The sequence below is a fragment of the Thermobia domestica genome, chromosome 14, assembly GCF_964235325.1.
Source record: "Thermobia domestica chromosome 14, izTheDome1.hap1.1, whole genome shotgun sequence".
In the NCBI taxonomy this organism is placed as follows: domain Eukaryota; kingdom Metazoa; phylum Arthropoda; class Insecta; order Zygentoma; family Lepismatidae; genus Thermobia; species Thermobia domestica.
This window is the reverse complement of record NC_137467.1, coordinates 38,029,661-38,046,458: the sequence shown is the minus strand read 5'-3', so window position 1 is coordinate 38,046,458 and position 16,798 is coordinate 38,029,661. Positions and strand designations below refer to the sequence as shown.

Genomic DNA, 16,798 nt, shown 5'->3' with positions numbered 1-16,798 from the left:
ATCAATGCTGTCCTGAAGGCGAAAGGTGTCCCGGCACCATATTAATCTGGTAAGTTGCAATTTCGTTCAGGAGTTTCCATTTTTCTGATCGCCATCTGTATATCAATCCTCATGGTGCGATATACAAGTTAACAGAGATTGTTTGTAAAAACACTGATAAATCTGGAAAAGTAATAGCAGTTTTCTTAGACCTAACTAAAGTATTCGACACAACATTACACAAAATTCTAGTAAACAAACTAGAGAGATGTGGAATAAGTGGTATGTCGCTATTTTGGTTTAGCAGTTGTTTGAAAGATAGAAAACAGACAGTCCAAATAGGTAATTTCCAAAGCAATTATTCATATGTAAAACAAGGAGTCCAACAAGGAATTGTATTAGGTCCAATATTATTTTTAATTTATATAAACGATTTGTTCAATTTAAAAATGGACGTCAATATACAATCATTCGCTGATGACTCCTCACATATATCTATTAATAAGACATGGACAGATGTATTCAAGAAAACTGAAACACAAATGAAAAAAGCAAAGCAATGGCTTGATAATCATCAGTTAGTATTAAATACTGATAAAACAGATACATAACGTTTTCGCCAACTTTAACAGGACAGCCGGAAAACATATCACTACAATTGCTTTATTGTTAAAATACTGAAAAATGTAATTGTAGGCCAACTATTAGTGAAAATAAAGTAAAATATTTATTTATATTTATTGATAGGCATCTAAAATGGTCTTCTCACATTACACATATCACCACAAAATTAAGAAAATTGTATATGAATTTGCTCAATTACCATACATTGTAAGCATATAAATATTACGTATTGTATGTTATACTCTTGTAATGAGTATACTTACATATAATACATTAATCTGGGATTCTGTTTGCCCTACTCATTTAAAACCTTTGATGGTTCAGCAACAAAATATTCTAAGAATATGGTTAAAAAAGGACTTGACAGTAGACTAGACAGAATCTATGAGCAGTTTTCAGTGTTGCCACTTTCAAAATCATATTTATAGAAGTAGTTAATGAGTACTTTAAATCATGTGCCTGTAACTATACTCCTTCTATGAAAAAAGTTGCGTGAATACTACGGGATTCTCACAGATAGATATTTAGATCGAGTCCATATTAATTCCTAAGTGTAGTATTGACCGACTACGATAGGTACCACAGTTTTCCAGCTCAGTATAAAGTTCATTTTATCATGTTTTCTGCAGCCTTTAACTCCGAAAGGAAACATTTGTGCATACAGATTGGTCTATAATAGGGATGTGCCGATCATGAACGATTCCATCATATGAACGAATCATGGCGTGAATCAAATAAATTATGATTCTTTCAATAAATGAATCGATTCTTCTAATGAATCATTTGTACTTTTCACTGAATTGCTTGCTGTGATCGAAATGAATTGAGGATCACAAACGGCCAGCTTGTGTGAGAGAATTGGTAGGGTTGCTTCTGCTTATGCGCTTGCAGTTCACGGGGGAGTAAAAAGAGAAAGAAAACCATACGCATGCTGTTTCTTCCTGCTTTCGTAAATGCGTGCGGTTGTTTATTCTTTCTTGTTGCGTGGTAGGGTTGCTACCTACGAAGAAAGGAAGCTACGTTATTAGAGAGAGATTACTTTCAAAATAAACTTTTCTGTTGCTTGCTTCTCGTCGTGAGGTACTGACAGTGTTGCACAATTAGACGTAATACAATTTCGTAGTTAATACTAACATACTCTTGATGAGCATTTATCCATTTTATTAAGATACTGTACTTAAATTGGATAAAATTACTTTTATCACTTTCAACTGCACTAGCTACAAAAGTCAATTTTAATGTTTTATAATCAACTCAATGTAATCTATTATATTCAATGTAAATACAGTATTTGCACACAAAAAGTGCACTCTAAAATGTTTGTAATGTATATAATGGATTTTACAAACGTATATATAGAAAGACGAATGTAGATTCCTTATGGGAAGACAGTGTATTCCATTTTTCAGTAAAAACAATTGTCCACATGGAACAAAGCTTAGTGGTAACTACTTTTCGCTTTACTACTATTAAAATAGACGTGAAGATATACAGATGGTTTTCCCAGCTTCCATGTAAACAAAGCTATGTTGGAAACCCGGGATCTATTCTTGGCAAGAGCTCATGTGGTTCCGATTCAATGTTAATCAGTAAATCCGCGTTTCATATAGCCTTGCTGCTGAAAAGATCGTTAAACTCAAAATCAACTCAACTCAAATTTAATAGACGAACAGTGATGATTTCAGAATTAGCCGGACAGAAAATCCCCCGGGACTAAGAAGTTTCCCCTGGGGCACTTCTCAAATTGGGTTCAATTGGGGTTACTAGTACTTTCGCAACTCGTATATGTTCATCTCTTGCTTATTGAGGTAGTGGTGGCTCAGTGGTAAATCATTCACTTCTGGAGGATGGGGTCCATGGTTTTCTCCTATTTGCGCCAAATGGTCTTTATGGTGGAAAAACACAACATTTGTGGGTTTTCTCTGGGTTTTTTCGTTTTCGCTCACTTCCTTCATTTCATCATTTCATTCATTCTCATCATTATCGTTTCCTTTAGTGTACACGATGCTATCCATGGAACGTAAAACTTTAAAATTTCATTTTATTTCTCGTTTATTCAAAGTTTTCCCGAGGTAAATCTTTTAAAATGATCACAATAATATTAAATATATGTTGACATCTCAACTCTCTTCCTTCTCTAGCTCAAACGAATTCAAAAACATCATTAACAATTTTTGTCAGTCAAGAATAAAATAGAACACATTTTAGAATGTAATAGGATCAAATATAAACCTTGCAATTTAACGTTCAGCGTTTATGTCCATTAATCTAACGAAAATGAATGATTAAAGCAAGTAAATGGCGATGGAAGAATCGGTGGAATGAGAGTGTGGGAGGAAACAGGAGTACCCCCAACAAAACTTACTTAGGAGTGGATCAAACCAGGGACTGCACGCACCAGAGACAAGAGCTTTATCTGTGAGTCACGGTGACTCCCAGGATAGAATTGAATGGATTGCAAGAAACAATTTACTTTAATTAGTCATCCGCCTCTTCTTTACCTTATAGTGCATAACTGTAAGGCATAACAAGAGAAGAAATCCAATCACATGATGTGTACTTTACAAAATGTATATGACCTGGAAAAGTAATACTCACCAGAAGAGATATAGAAGTATAGACCCCTTGTCAAATGCTTTCTGTATTTAAAACCAAAAGCATGAGTGTCGCCTATACATTGCACTTAGAGATCTATATTTTTCTCCATATTAATATATACGACAATAAGAAGTTTAAAATAAATTGTTATAACTGCTCGTATACGTATCCCGTGAAATTCTTATGCAGTGTTTCTTCCAGGCCTGCTTTTCAAGTGGCACTGCCATCCCCCCGGAGCTCTGAGAGTGTCCCTTAGAGCGGATCAAAATAGTACATTTATAATATAATATTAAATAGAATAGTATGAGCAGTGCCTCCCCCGGAATACTTAGTGTGCCTTTTCGGAATATTATTTCTGAAACAAACACTCTTCTTATGGAGTAGGCCTATATTTTAATAAAGTATTTCCTCGTAAAGTGAAATTGGCAGAAATAAACGTGGAGATTGCAAAAGTTTTGGTCTTTGCCTAAGCGCTAATATGAAAACAAGATGCATAAATAACAACAATGGGAGTAAAGTAACAGCGTATTATTGAAACTTCAATATAGCACTAAAGCTTTCGAGTTCTCGAGCCACTCCACTCACCCCAATGCAACGCGTGTTATGTGGCAAAGATGATACACGAGATTGCATTTCCTCACAGGGAATATATTAAATTGGGAAGGAAAGAAGTGCAGTAGCTCAAGCGAGCCGTATGATCGAATAATTACCACTCAATTCGTATGATCAAATAACTCAAGGTGCGAATTACCGGGGGGATTTTCCCCTCAATCACATTTTGTCCCCCCCCAAAGAAGTCAGCTGAAGTATCCCCACCGGGGATGCTCGCTTTCCCCCTCAAACTATGCTTAGTATAACTCCAAATTTCACTGATTTTGGTTATTTCTTGTAAATTTAATCTTCTAGCTGTATTTCGAAATGATCAATGTAAACTGTTCAGTTTTGGTCATTTCTACTTACCACCTAATTACCCACTATTTTCAACGTTGTTTAGTAGAACTATATTATTATGACTACGGTTGTTACTTGCAACTGTACCTTCGTATCCTTCAGTTCGTCATCGTTTGTGAATTTGAATGTACTAATTGCGTACATGTGACGCTGAGTTCAAAAATATGGTTACATTGCTCTTTATTGAAGGAATTGAAAAAGATTATTTTGATTAATATGCATTTTAAAAGACATTTTTCTCTCTTGACTTGCTACAAGCTAACAACAGAAAAAGGGAAATACGTAAAACCTTCTGAAGGTGACTAATGTTGCTTTTGCTGCGCAATTTTGTAGGAAGTTTACTTGTCAAAGGTTACTCATAGTCATCCTACAGGATACATAATCATGATTTTGGCAACGTGACACCGCATTAATATGTTGAAATTGGTTATATAGATATGAATCTATAGATAAGTCTAGAGATCACGCTATTGAATTCTTCCGGCTGTGACAGTACACGTATGTACATGTGTGTCACGCCACGTATTTTGGGTGCGGCAGTCTCTAAGAGCCAATCAAAATGCAAAAGAGCAATAAGTTTCCATATTTATGGAAATGATAAAACGGATGTAGAGGAGACCAGGGCTTGTTGTGACAGGGGCAGGTTGTGACAGTTATGTTTCTATTAAAAGTGCTAAGAATATACACGATCTGGCGACGTTGATTGAAGCCTACAGTCATGAATTCACAGTCTATTGTTTCCCATCAGCGTGAGTCGCGCCGAGCCAGAGCAAAGAAGAATGTTGGTTTTGTGGAGGTCTTGATCTATTTTTGAAGGTAAGTTTGATTTCTGTTTTCTTCAATATAAAATAGTTGGAAATATTAATGGTAATTTCTAAAAACTAAAGCAACTATAATACGCATTTAAAACGGTTTTGTTTCTTGGTAAAGTAAAACTGAAATACTGAATTGCCAATAAAAACAAAAAATACCCATTGGGGTTAGTTGCGACAAACTGCTAGGGGTAAATTGTGACAAACGTCACAACTGACCCCGCAGAAAACTAGACAATGGAAATTTATTGTCTAATTAATTTTATTAATTTTACATAAGGGATATTATTAATGTTTTGTTAGGAAGTGGATATGTTATTAGTATTGGGAAGAAATTTCCGATTTCTAACGCATAAAATCATTAGCACACTGTTGATTGTATATGTATCAATGTTTGCATATTTAGACTGGTTTCTTTTGCATATGTCTCTCGTAGATGAGTGTACTCAAGGGAACCCGGGTTCGATTCCCGGTGGAGACACAAATGGTTCGGATCCCACCTTAGTTGTAGATCCCTCCTTAGGACATCATCACCATCTCATGGAAAAGAAAGGCAAACCGCCATGGGTTCACCATGCCCAGATACTTTGAATCAAAGACTGGCCTTTGGACAGAACACCACATCATCATTAACAATAACATCCTTTTGCATGAAATTTGCAGCAATTTGAATTTGCATTTTAATGTTTGCTTCAATCTTTCTCATTGCAGATGGTACGAACATATAAGAGAAAGAGAATGGCCAGATACCAATTGAAGTGCACATAGATGCAGCACGAGCATACCAAGAAAACAAGGGATCTTCAAGACGAGTGCAGCATAATATGAGGTTAATAAACAGCCACTGTACAGATTCTACAAGAAGCAGTTTGTTGCAAGTAATTAGAACCTAGGACTCAGCTTAATTTGCATGGAGAAGAGATTCGACCGACTTAGATTTCATGGTAAAGGTCCTATTGGAAGTATTGCAGGAAATAATCCATCAGGTTGGATGACAGGAGACCTGTTTGTGCAATTCATGGAGCATTTTGTCAAACATACAGGCAGTTCTCTTCAACATCGTGTTCGTTTGGTGTTTGATAACCATGAATCTCATATCTCAGTGCAGGTAATCAATTATGCCAAGAAAAATGGTGTAATTCTTCTGTCATTCCCACCTGACACGTCCCATAAGCTGCAACCCCTGGACAGAGGAGTATATTCTTCATTTAAAAAGTTAGTTGCAAATGGAATGGATACATGGATGGAAAACAATCCTGGTTGTGCATTTAGTATCTATGACATTCCGACTATTGTGAAAACGGCATTTTCTCTTACTGTAAATAAATCTAATATTCCTAATGCATTCAGAATAACTGGTATATATCCCTTTAATAGAGACATTTTTACGGATAATGAATGAACCGCAGGTAACTGATCGTTACATTGAAGATGATGACCACACTATAAAGTTAGCACTAGGACGTACTTCGCTAACATCACTCAAGTTCAACAACATCATTATCCTCAACGAACTTTTCAGGTCATAATGAAGAACAAGGAGCAACTAACATTACACAAGAAGTGAATTCAGAACTCCCAGATTTACCTGTGAGGAAATAAACCAGCCTTATCCAGCAACAAACCTGAAACCTTATCGACTGTTGTCAATAGACCTTCTACAGGTAAAGAAAAACAACAACTATCGTCTATGCAAGTAATGCCTTAATACGAAACGTCCGGAAATGACCGTAACCCTCATCATGTTAGTCCCAGCGTCCTTCGTCCGTTACCAAAAGCTATACCCAGGGAAACTAAACGAAGAAGGAAGAAGCGAGTGTCCGCTGTACTCACTGATACTCCAGTTAAAGAAGTATTAGAAGCAGAAGAAGGAGCAAGACATGAAAAGTCTCTGAAAAAAGGTATAAGCCGTAATATTCTGAACGGCTATATGAAAAAAGGGGATGAAAATTTCAAAACGTAAAAATGATAGTGAAGATGATTGTTTTTGTCTTGTGAGTCTGGAACCATTTTCTAATTCCAAACCCAGAGGATCGTGGGTTCAATGTGTTGACTGTAATCAGTGGTCACACGAAGCGTGCACAGAAGGTAATCCTTTTTATGTATGCCACAATTGCAACTCGGACGATAGGGGATCTATGTAGTCTAGGTTTGCATCATAAGTCATTTCTGAAAGGAACTGCGATTCTATTATAAAACTGAGTATTAGGAAGGAAGTATTGTTGACGCATTTCGATCTCGGATATCGATATATAGCTCCTACTCTGTTATCTCTTTACGGAACATTAAAATAAAACCTTAATTTAACTAAAGTCACTAAATCCTTCAGCACTCCTTCAGAAAACTGGCCTAATGCCAACTCGTAGTACGGCCTTTCGGAGGCAGTACCACAAAACAAGGATTCTATCTAATCAGTTTACAAGGATTGGGCAAGGTTAAGGTAAGGCTGTATTTAATCAAGTAGAAAATATATCTCTCACTACGGAACTGGTTAAATTGTTGGAAATTTAACTAAACGATATAGGCCTTTAATCTCTATCGCTCAAGAGTAAGACGAATCTTTATCCGGCAGGCCGATCACCTCACCTGCCTTCAAAATTTCGAATCGAACCCAAAACCATAGGATTCGTAAATTCCAGATAAACCTGCAGCTGGCCCTCAATTAGAAACCAGACTTAACTCAGAGCTTACAAACTCTCAGAGAAACTCAAAGAAAAATCCAATATCCAATTTAGGAGTAGGATTGAGAAAACACATACAACAACATAATAACTTTTAACTAAATTCTTTATAATTCAGAAAAGAAAGAAAATCCTAAGTAGGGACCAACCTACGAAACCTACCTTACACAGGAATAAAGCCTCTCATTTAAAGAGCTTAGAAACTTGCTGTCTCAGAATCACTCATCTAAGTTTCAGAAAAGTGCTAAACTTCTAAGGAACCTAACGTAGCCTATAATGCCATCACTAAGCCAAAAAAGCCAGCATACAGCTGTGACAACTACTATGTTCGAGGCGTCGAGCGGGAAGTTTACCCATAAATGAAGTTAAAGAATACAGTTCCTCCTTGTATTTATAGAGAACTACCCAAAGGGACGCTTTGACCTACCATACAAAAGATTCATTGATACTTCAAGAGTGAACGGTCTTTCCCATCTCCAAATCTGGCTGTCTAAATCCAGAAATAAACTGGTTTCTCAAGAATAACAAGAGGAAAAGTAAGATTTTTGTCAAAAATTTAGGAAGCTCTAAGAAAAAAATACATTAAATATACAAACATGTATACATTAATAATAATTTTTACATGCTAAACTATATAATACCCAGGCCTGGGATAACCATTTTATTTTAACATAATTAAACATATAATAATAATACTAATAATAGATATATACTGATGTTCAGTTTTTTAATATATACAAGCAGGAGGCATAAGGTGACTCTTGTAGAATAGAATAGAATATATTGCCTTGGAATGGAATATAATGTTGGTTTAGAATAGCATATTTAATTATGACAGTCAAGCTGTTGTCTCGACTATTATACTCGGACATTTTGGAAATCTTTTAAATCGATGTAAGCTAAATGAAAACACAAAAAGCTGGAACTAAAATTGAACTTTGTGGGCTCTTTTTGCTTCAAAGGTTTCTACAATGTTCTCAAAAGATGGCTTTGAAGCTAACTTATCTCTATGGATATGATCCTAAGGTTGGTGAATCATTGTTGTCCTGTTAAGTTTCTGAGCTATTTTTTATGATCTTTGGTTTGCTAAAACTATTTTCTTTGTCTTATAATTAAAATAAATATTTGCCTAGTTTTTCGGCCCCAATCCGGCGCCCGGGTCACAAGCCCTGTTCGCTTCCCCCGTTAGTTACGTCACTCGCTGTAGCGCGTCTACTAAGCAACATCGCATCACAGCCTACATTTCACACTTCCAGTTTCGAGAACATTTTTAACACAGACTAGAATATAGTCTGTGATTCTTAACAAGTTCAAATTTTGTGGTGTCCTACATTGTGATCAGGGTTGGGAAAAAAGTTTAAAAGAAAAAAAGAACAAAACATTTGTTTAAAACATGAAAAATATGTTCAAAATGTTTTAAAGATGTTTTAAAACACACAAAATAAACATTTTGAACAATTTAAAACATGATTTTAAACACATTTCAAAATCATGTAATAACGTATTTATTAAGACTTTTTTGCTCTTGCAACCTATCTTTTCATTTATTTTATTTTCGTTAAGACTACACTGTGTTGGGTGCAGTATATATCAGTATAGATTAGTAATTCTCAACTTATTTCATATCACGACCTCCTTTTATTATACTCTCTTGCCAGTGACTCTCGTAAGTACTTTTTTGGTTGTACAAAACTTTTTAGGTATATTTTATAATCTACTTATTATTAAGATTTCACACAATCTATCAATATACATGGCAAAACAAAAGTCCTCACCATCCTTGTCTATTGAGATCATGTTGAGGGAGAATGATGAAACTTGGAAGTGGTCTGACACATCAGATGGTGCTATCAAGCATCATGGCGGAAATCTTTGATTGGTATTCGAAATTTCAAATGCAAAGGGAGACATGTCATATGTTTTAAGGCTAGAATATTTTACCAGAAATACGGTTGTGTGTTTATTTTAGCCCTAAAGCAAGTCATTTCAGAGTTAATGCTTCTTAAAGTTTTCTAGTTACGCATTTAGGGGCCAAGCTCGCGTTTCGTGGAGGCGGGTGAGATTTTTGTTGCAAAATTTGAATACTATTTCGGAACACTGATGCTAATAAAATTATTTTAACATAAATTTTTGAAAAGTAATATTTGAAGTACATTTCATGTTGTGCTAACTTTAGAATATTGCCGTTGTTGCATTATTAGGTATATTAAAGGTTTTAGACCAGGTGATGAGCTGATCTTTCACTGAAGGCACATAGAATGAATGGTGTGGTGCATCCACTACTGTTTGTTGTCACTACTGTTTGCAACTATAGAAGTTACATCGTTACTTCTCTCACTACAGTTTGTAAATATAAAAGTTGTTTCAGCGCTTGTTATACAAGGACTGTAAATATTTACATTACTAGCAACACTTGTACCTGAGTGAAAGTTCACAAAATTCGTAGAACATCCTGCAACCTGTTTCCCAGATGAACGCAATGCCTCAAGAATGGTCCATTCCTCCTCCTCGATTAGTCTCCTCTTGTGTGTCTTGGAAATTGGATGACGTACGCCTTCGATCTCTTCCTCCATTTCTATCTCTTCCCCAGCGGAACCAGTTCTGAATCCTTTCTTTTATTTCCCGGTCTGTTGCTTTCCTGGCTATTCCATTAAGACGCACAGCCCCTGAAATGAAAATAATTTGTGAAGTCAACAGAATAATACTAGATATACTACAAATAGAACCAATAGATTACATCAATTCTTTATTATACGTACTTCAGTAACGGTTCGAAAACACTTGAAATATGAACACGCAAAATTACTACAATGTTCTATGTAACAGACTGGCGTGACTGAAAATAAAACCATTGTCTTAATGATAGTTGATTTGAAAAAATTACGATTCTACACAATGAAATAAAATCTGAGCACTCACCACATAGAAATAGTAATTTTAACGGCCTCACATCATAATATTTGGCTGTAATTAAGTAAAGAAGAAAGGTCAAAAATAAAAATGGGTAAAAATCATGAAGGTAATTTCACAACACTTCAAGTCAGAACATTGTATAAGCGATGCACGAATACTAGAGATAAGTCACAGCTACATAAACAACTGCAAGAATCACTGCTATGCTTTCTTCTGAGATATTGGCAAACTGAAGAAAATTCGTGTCAATAAAAAGTTAACTACGTTCAACGTTGATAACAGTTAATTTTTATTTCCAAACTCTGTATCAAGTTTTAATTATTTACAACATAAAAATTGATGATAGGTTATCGAGTTTCTTTCTTTCTTTTAAGTGGTGGGTTTTAAGAGGACTCTCGACGCCGAAATTAAATTGCACGCATGATTTTACAAATGATAGCATAGTTAAAACTTCTCTGAATATTTTCCGTTGTTTGAAAGTTAGGAAATAAACTTTTTAACCCGAAAAAACAATTCATTCCTCGCTTTTTACATAACCAAAACATTCAGAGGAGTTGTAACTACGCTATCATTTGGAAAATCACATTGATAAAATAACAACTTGCAATTTTTCTCCTTATTATAAGTTTATGAAATATTTAGGGAAACGTTTAAAATTTGCAGCAATTTAATTTCGGCGTCGAGAACGCTATTAACCTTTTTTTAAAAAAATTGTTAAGTCGTATATATCATCTGCCCGGTTCTACTTGAAAACACATTTCCTTCTCTGCCTGTAATTTTATTTACTTTTTCTGATTTCTCATCTTCCACAACGGCTTATTCCAGGGTGGCAACTTTTTCTGGATATCAAAATTCCCTGACTTTTCCGGGACCTTTTTAAGCTTTTCGCCTGAATTTTCCCGGGTTTCATAGGTGTCTGCTATAAATTTTTATCCAGTTTTTCTTATATTTTTTAACTAACCATGGAGTTCCCTGACTTTCCCAGGGTAGTATTTTGACCAGCTTTAGTTAAATGGGTTAAAAATTTTGGAAAATATGAATTCTTGAAAAGTTCAAAAAGACTCACATTTTAGAAATTTGGATCCCATCTACCTTGCTAATGAACTCGTCCAAGATATATATATAGCCAATCTTTCTGCCAAATTTCGTTTCTATTCGTTGAAAATTACGGTATAAGATAGACTGTATCATCAGATAGGTATTTCATGTAGACGGTGTTCACTAACGCTACAATCTCAAATAGTTTCGAAATTAAAAATATCAAATCCAGCTGCGCAGAATTGTACCAATGTCAGTTATATATATATATATATATATATATATATATATATATATATATATATATATATATATATATATATATATATATATATATATCAGGTTTACACTGGATAAAATAGGCTTCAATTCTGCTTTACACTGGATAAAACGGCAAATTATGGTTTAGCCCCTCCCTTGATCATATCCTGGATCCGCCACTGTATATATATATATATATATATATATAATATATATATATATATATATATATATATATATATATATATATATATGTATGTATATATATATATATATATATGTAAAGCAAGGGATCCTGCCAACTTGGAAATTTCAAATGACAAGTCAGATGATACATCGTTTAATACATCTTGGAAATGTAACAACGGCTGTAGAAAGCATTGCGATATAGGCCACAATTTTCAGAATGGCTGCCAAAATGTATGTCATCCTAATAACTAGTGCCTAACTCTGCTACCTCCCACAGTTTCAAAATGAAATCACATCACGTTGACAAATGTGAAATGTGACAAATCACGTTGGTCTTAAATGTACGTGTCCAAAAGTATTTTGAACTGCAAGTACCCACAGGGCGCCTAGGGCCCCTATCATGGAACCCCGGAGGCCAACTTGAAAATTTCGAATGGCAACATACAGTAAGGTCGAGTGCTACCTTGTTCGGTAGATCATAAAACATGCAACAGCGGCTGTAGAAAACATTTGCGATATGGGACACCGTTTTCAAAATGACCGCCAGAATTATTCACGGGCGGTTAGGAAAGCACATTTTGGTGGCCATATTGAAAATGGTGCCTCATAACCCAAATATTTCCTATCTCATAACCTCATAACCCATAACCCATATGGTGCCTCATAACCCAAATATCTGATTTTTTGAACGAGCTAACTTCCGTAATTTTCAACAGATAGAACCAAATTTGGCACAAAAATCTACTGTATACATATCTTGGACGAGTTCATTAGACAGATAGATCGGATCAAAATTTCTAGAATGGGAGTCTTTTGCACATTTAAAAAAATCATATTTTCCACAATTTTTAACCCATTGGAACTAAAGTTTCTGAAAATATGAGTGTTATCCATACATTATTTGTGTGTAAATATAAGAAATGTTTAAAAGAATGAAAGAATAAAATCGTTGAACTTCTTTAAAAATTCGTAATTTCCACAATTAACGACCGATCAGAAACAAACACTTCAAAAATGGGTATTTATAATACGTCAGTTGTAAAATACTCCTTTTTGAACTAAATTTGTTTCTGATCGGTTACTAATGGGAGAAATTGCGAAGTTTTCGAAAGTTCAACTGGCCACCATTTTCACTTTTTTGATCGATCTTTCTGATTTTCACGCACAACTAACACATGATAAACACATATCTTGACTAACTGTAGTTCCGATCGGTTAAAATTGTGGAAATTGTGAATCGTTGGAAACCTCAAAGGGCGGCCATTTTGAAATTTTTCATCAAATCGCTGCGCCTAACGAACTCATCCAAGATATTTATACAACCAATCTTTATGACAAAGGATTCAATCTGCTAAAAATTGCTTTAAAACAACGTAATATTATCGCTACCGACAATGTCGTTTATTGCAGAAACAGGCTATTTCAGATTTTAAGGCTATTAAATGTTCTCATATCATTACTTTTACACCTAGGTTTGCTTACACACAATCTTCTGTACAGTAAATATCGCCTAGGGCTACGTGAATATCTCCAAACCGAATCTTCCACCTCCAAATACAATACAACTGTCAGTTCTCATTTTGCAACATTGCTCTCTTCCGCATTGAAGAAAATTATTGAAAATGCACAGAACTCCCACCAGTGAAGGCCGGTCTCGCTACTCTTGTTCCTTCTGGCGGCCCAGGCTAGAAGTGGGTGATGAAATGCGAAAATGAGCTTCATTGATTTTGCAGATATGCCCTTTTAACATGAAATAATTCAAATATATTTCATCAACCTCTGCTCCTTACATAGTAGTATCATTGAATTTCCTTCAGTGAAATGAAAGGCGTCAACACAAGTCGACTAGTGCCACTGCATCAAATTTACCAGAAGTATCGAGATAAGGTAATATCCTACCTATTATTATTCTTGAAATGGTCAACTTCTCCAGAGATCCCTTTTTACATTTCCCAGTCCAATTGTACAAGACCGCTCCAAGTCCAATTGTCCGTCAGTAAAAACTCTTCTTAATATGTTTCTCACGACGTGGCCAAGATTTCTCCCACCAAAAGTGCCAGGGTACGTTTCCTGAAACAGAATTATAAAAATAAGAAAAGAAATGAAACACTTCGTTTACGTTGTAAGTAAAGCAATCACAATATACCACTAGCGGGTCTACAGACCAATGGCCTCACGTCAATTGCAATAACTATTTAACATCTAAGGGTGGATTTCTATAACACTACTTAAGCACTGAGTAGGATGAGGATTGTTTAATGGTCCAATTTTTCTTGCAAAGAGATCATTTTAGGAATGCGACGGTTCAGCCGTCGCTTGAAAGCCCAAGTAATCTAGTTACTGTTTGGAGGTGTAACTAAGATGCAATTTTTCAGAATGAACTGTTTAGTAATCAAATAACTCCGTATTTTTGAAAAGATAAAACATTATTCACGGAGAATAACTGTTCACAGATGAATAAAGGATGATTTCGATCCCATTCTTGCGTACCGATGCAATCATGATGATGTACGGCTCATGCATTGAATTTGAAAGCACACAGCACACGAATCGGTTGATCTCCCATGTTTAGGGTAGTTTGACACACGGGATTGCTCATTGGCAACTGCTGTAAAGCTCTAATACTTTGTGGGAACTACTTATGAACAGGGAGTGCTCAAAGAACATCTCACACACACATCGCCGTTGTACTTAAGGTCGAAGTTGTAACGTAAGAGACGACGGTGTGCTTAATGTTGAACATTTTGAACCATGAATACGTGTGCGTGATAGAGTTTTGAATATGAAGGAAAAAGCCTTCTCTAGGCATTCCACCCGGTTAAATATTATCAGGGTTTGTTCTTCGTTAAGTGGACCATTGATTTAGTTTTTTTAAAAAAAAGTTTCTAACCCAACTTACCGAGCAACATCTTTATTATCTGAACGTATAATTGTTTAGAAGCAGGGCTGCCACAAATAAACTACAATAGTGTGAACTACTTTGTGGGTACGAGTTTACACAATTTGGTACTTCAGTGTTTTTAAAGAAGGATGTTAAAAATTAAAATGTATTGCCTTGGACGAAATTTGAAAGTTGACGTGTTTTTAAGACGCGTAAACAATAAATACTGGGGTTCGGTAAACTTAATTCAACAATTCACGAACGTAGCACAACGAAAGGTTAAAGTCCTAGACACGTTTACACATTAAATTCATCTCTAGATATTATTTTTAATTTGCCAAATTCTCCGTTATTCTTATGGGATTTTATGTTAATAAAAGAAATTTGAGGCCCTATCCCCTTGGTTTCAAATCTTTTAGGTATCCTCCCCCCCGATTTACTTTCACTGATTCTTAAATTCACTCTACTAATTAATTAAGTGAAGTCTTCTTCAATTCTTCAAACGTACTGAATTGGCCTCTTTTCGTTGAAGGGTTGGGGCTCCTTTCGCCGGTAGGATCCCTTGAAGAGTCAACATTCGATTTTTATTCTTTCTTTTTAATCAACTTTGGGTTAACACGGGACAAGGAAGGTGTAAGATAAAAATGACGAGCAGTTTATTTGCAGGTCTGTTTCTACCTACTGCACTGTTACCTTACATTAATAGGTCTTATTACGAGTTCTTCCCAATATCTAACATGCCCTTTCCTTACCCTGTGTTCATCCACAGTTCCTAAAAGCCAAAAATAAATTTTCACTCTGGATTCTGTTAGCCCCCCCCCAAGGAAAAACTAGAAATTTCTTACTATATAGACAATTTACAATATTCCGGAATGAATAAAGTATCTAAAATTGGCAAGATGTCCATTAAAGTAGACATCTTGAATTATATTTAATTTTTCTCCTTAATTCAATTTTTAAATATTGATGAACGGAAACAAAATTAGCGTAGAAATGCAAATATAATATTATTTAGAAAAACAGCTTACTAGCGTCGTTGCATTATCACGTACTTGAAGCCATTCTTCCAAGTTTAACACGTCTTCTACTGATGTACATGGAATTGTGCAGCTTTCCGGTAATTCACTTTTGCAGGCGATGTAGAATTTGCCGTTTTTAATTGGTCCTTCAGTAAACAAACATCATTGCTTAAATCTATTAGCATATTTTTCATTTCTGCAAGGTGTCTTGCAACTACTGCAAAACCTAGAATGAAAACAAAATGGGAGAAAATTAATACTCAAATTTTTGTAATAATTACTCTCAAATATTATGTTCTTGTTGTGTTTAAGCATGACGTGTATGAATTTTTGGATGAAAGAAAATAGTTGTTAGAAAAGGTAGGCGGTGGGAAGGGACGGTAGGCCGAAGCACCAGAATACCATAAACACACCATTTGCCGTTTAAATTGGGAATAAGTGACCTAAGTATATCTAGGGTTGTTGTATTTTAAAATAAAAAGAAAAAGAGATAGTAAATAAATAAAATAAACCTGAAATACAAAAGAAATAAGTAATTTTTAATTTACTCTCACTCACATCTTGGTAAATACTTGATTTTTACTGAAACCCTTGACATTAAGTTGTGTCCACAATCATGTGAATATGTTGGCCTTACGTCCAACCCCAGAAAATGTTTTCTTCAACAAAGGTACTGAGAAGTTAATAACATATATTTTAACATTGTAAATATTTAATGTAAAATAACATATAGTACAGTATTCATATATGTTAAAATTGTACTACGTTACTTTGTACTACACGACTATTCTCTAAAAGTCGAAAGTAGAAGAAAAAATGATAACTACGGGAAGTTTTATTTCTCGAGATATT

General features: G+C 35.1%; 2 protein-coding genes across 3 annotated transcripts in view; one reads left to right on the top strand and one right to left on the bottom strand.

Annotated features, from left to right (window-relative positions):
- The first annotated feature begins 5,874 nt into the window (after nucleotides 1–5,874).
- Nucleotides 5,875–6,366, top strand: LOC145669796 (uncharacterized). The gene has a single exon (XM_081738137.1). It carries the CDS (start codon nucleotides 5,875–5,877, stop codon nucleotides 6,364–6,366), a length of 492 nt encoding a protein of 163 aa, XP_081594263.1.
- A 1,857-nt stretch (nucleotides 6,367–8,223) lies between these two features.
- The window catches only part of LOC145669636 (uncharacterized), a 31,581-nt gene continuing 23,006 nt past the window's right edge, over nucleotides 8,224–16,798 (bottom strand). Inside the window, exons 6-8 of one of the 2 annotated variants that reach the window (XM_081737876.1) lie at nucleotides 15,956–16,172; nucleotides 13,946–14,116; nucleotides 8,224–10,311 (exon numbers count right to left, since the gene is read on the bottom strand). In XM_081737876.1, coding sequence (XP_081594002.1) covers nucleotides 16,012–16,172 — 161 coding nt within the window. In that variant the 3' untranslated portion in view covers nucleotides 8,224–10,311; nucleotides 13,946–14,116; nucleotides 15,956–16,011. The remainder of the gene's footprint in view (nucleotides 10,312–13,945; nucleotides 14,117–15,955; nucleotides 16,173–16,798) is intronic. The other variant, XM_081737877.1, reaches the window with a different exon arrangement.

Coding starts and splice junctions, on each gene's coding strand:
- LOC145669796 (XM_081738137.1), top strand. CDS start 5,875: ATGGAGAAGAGATTCGACCGACTTAGATTTCATGGTAAAGGTCCTATT.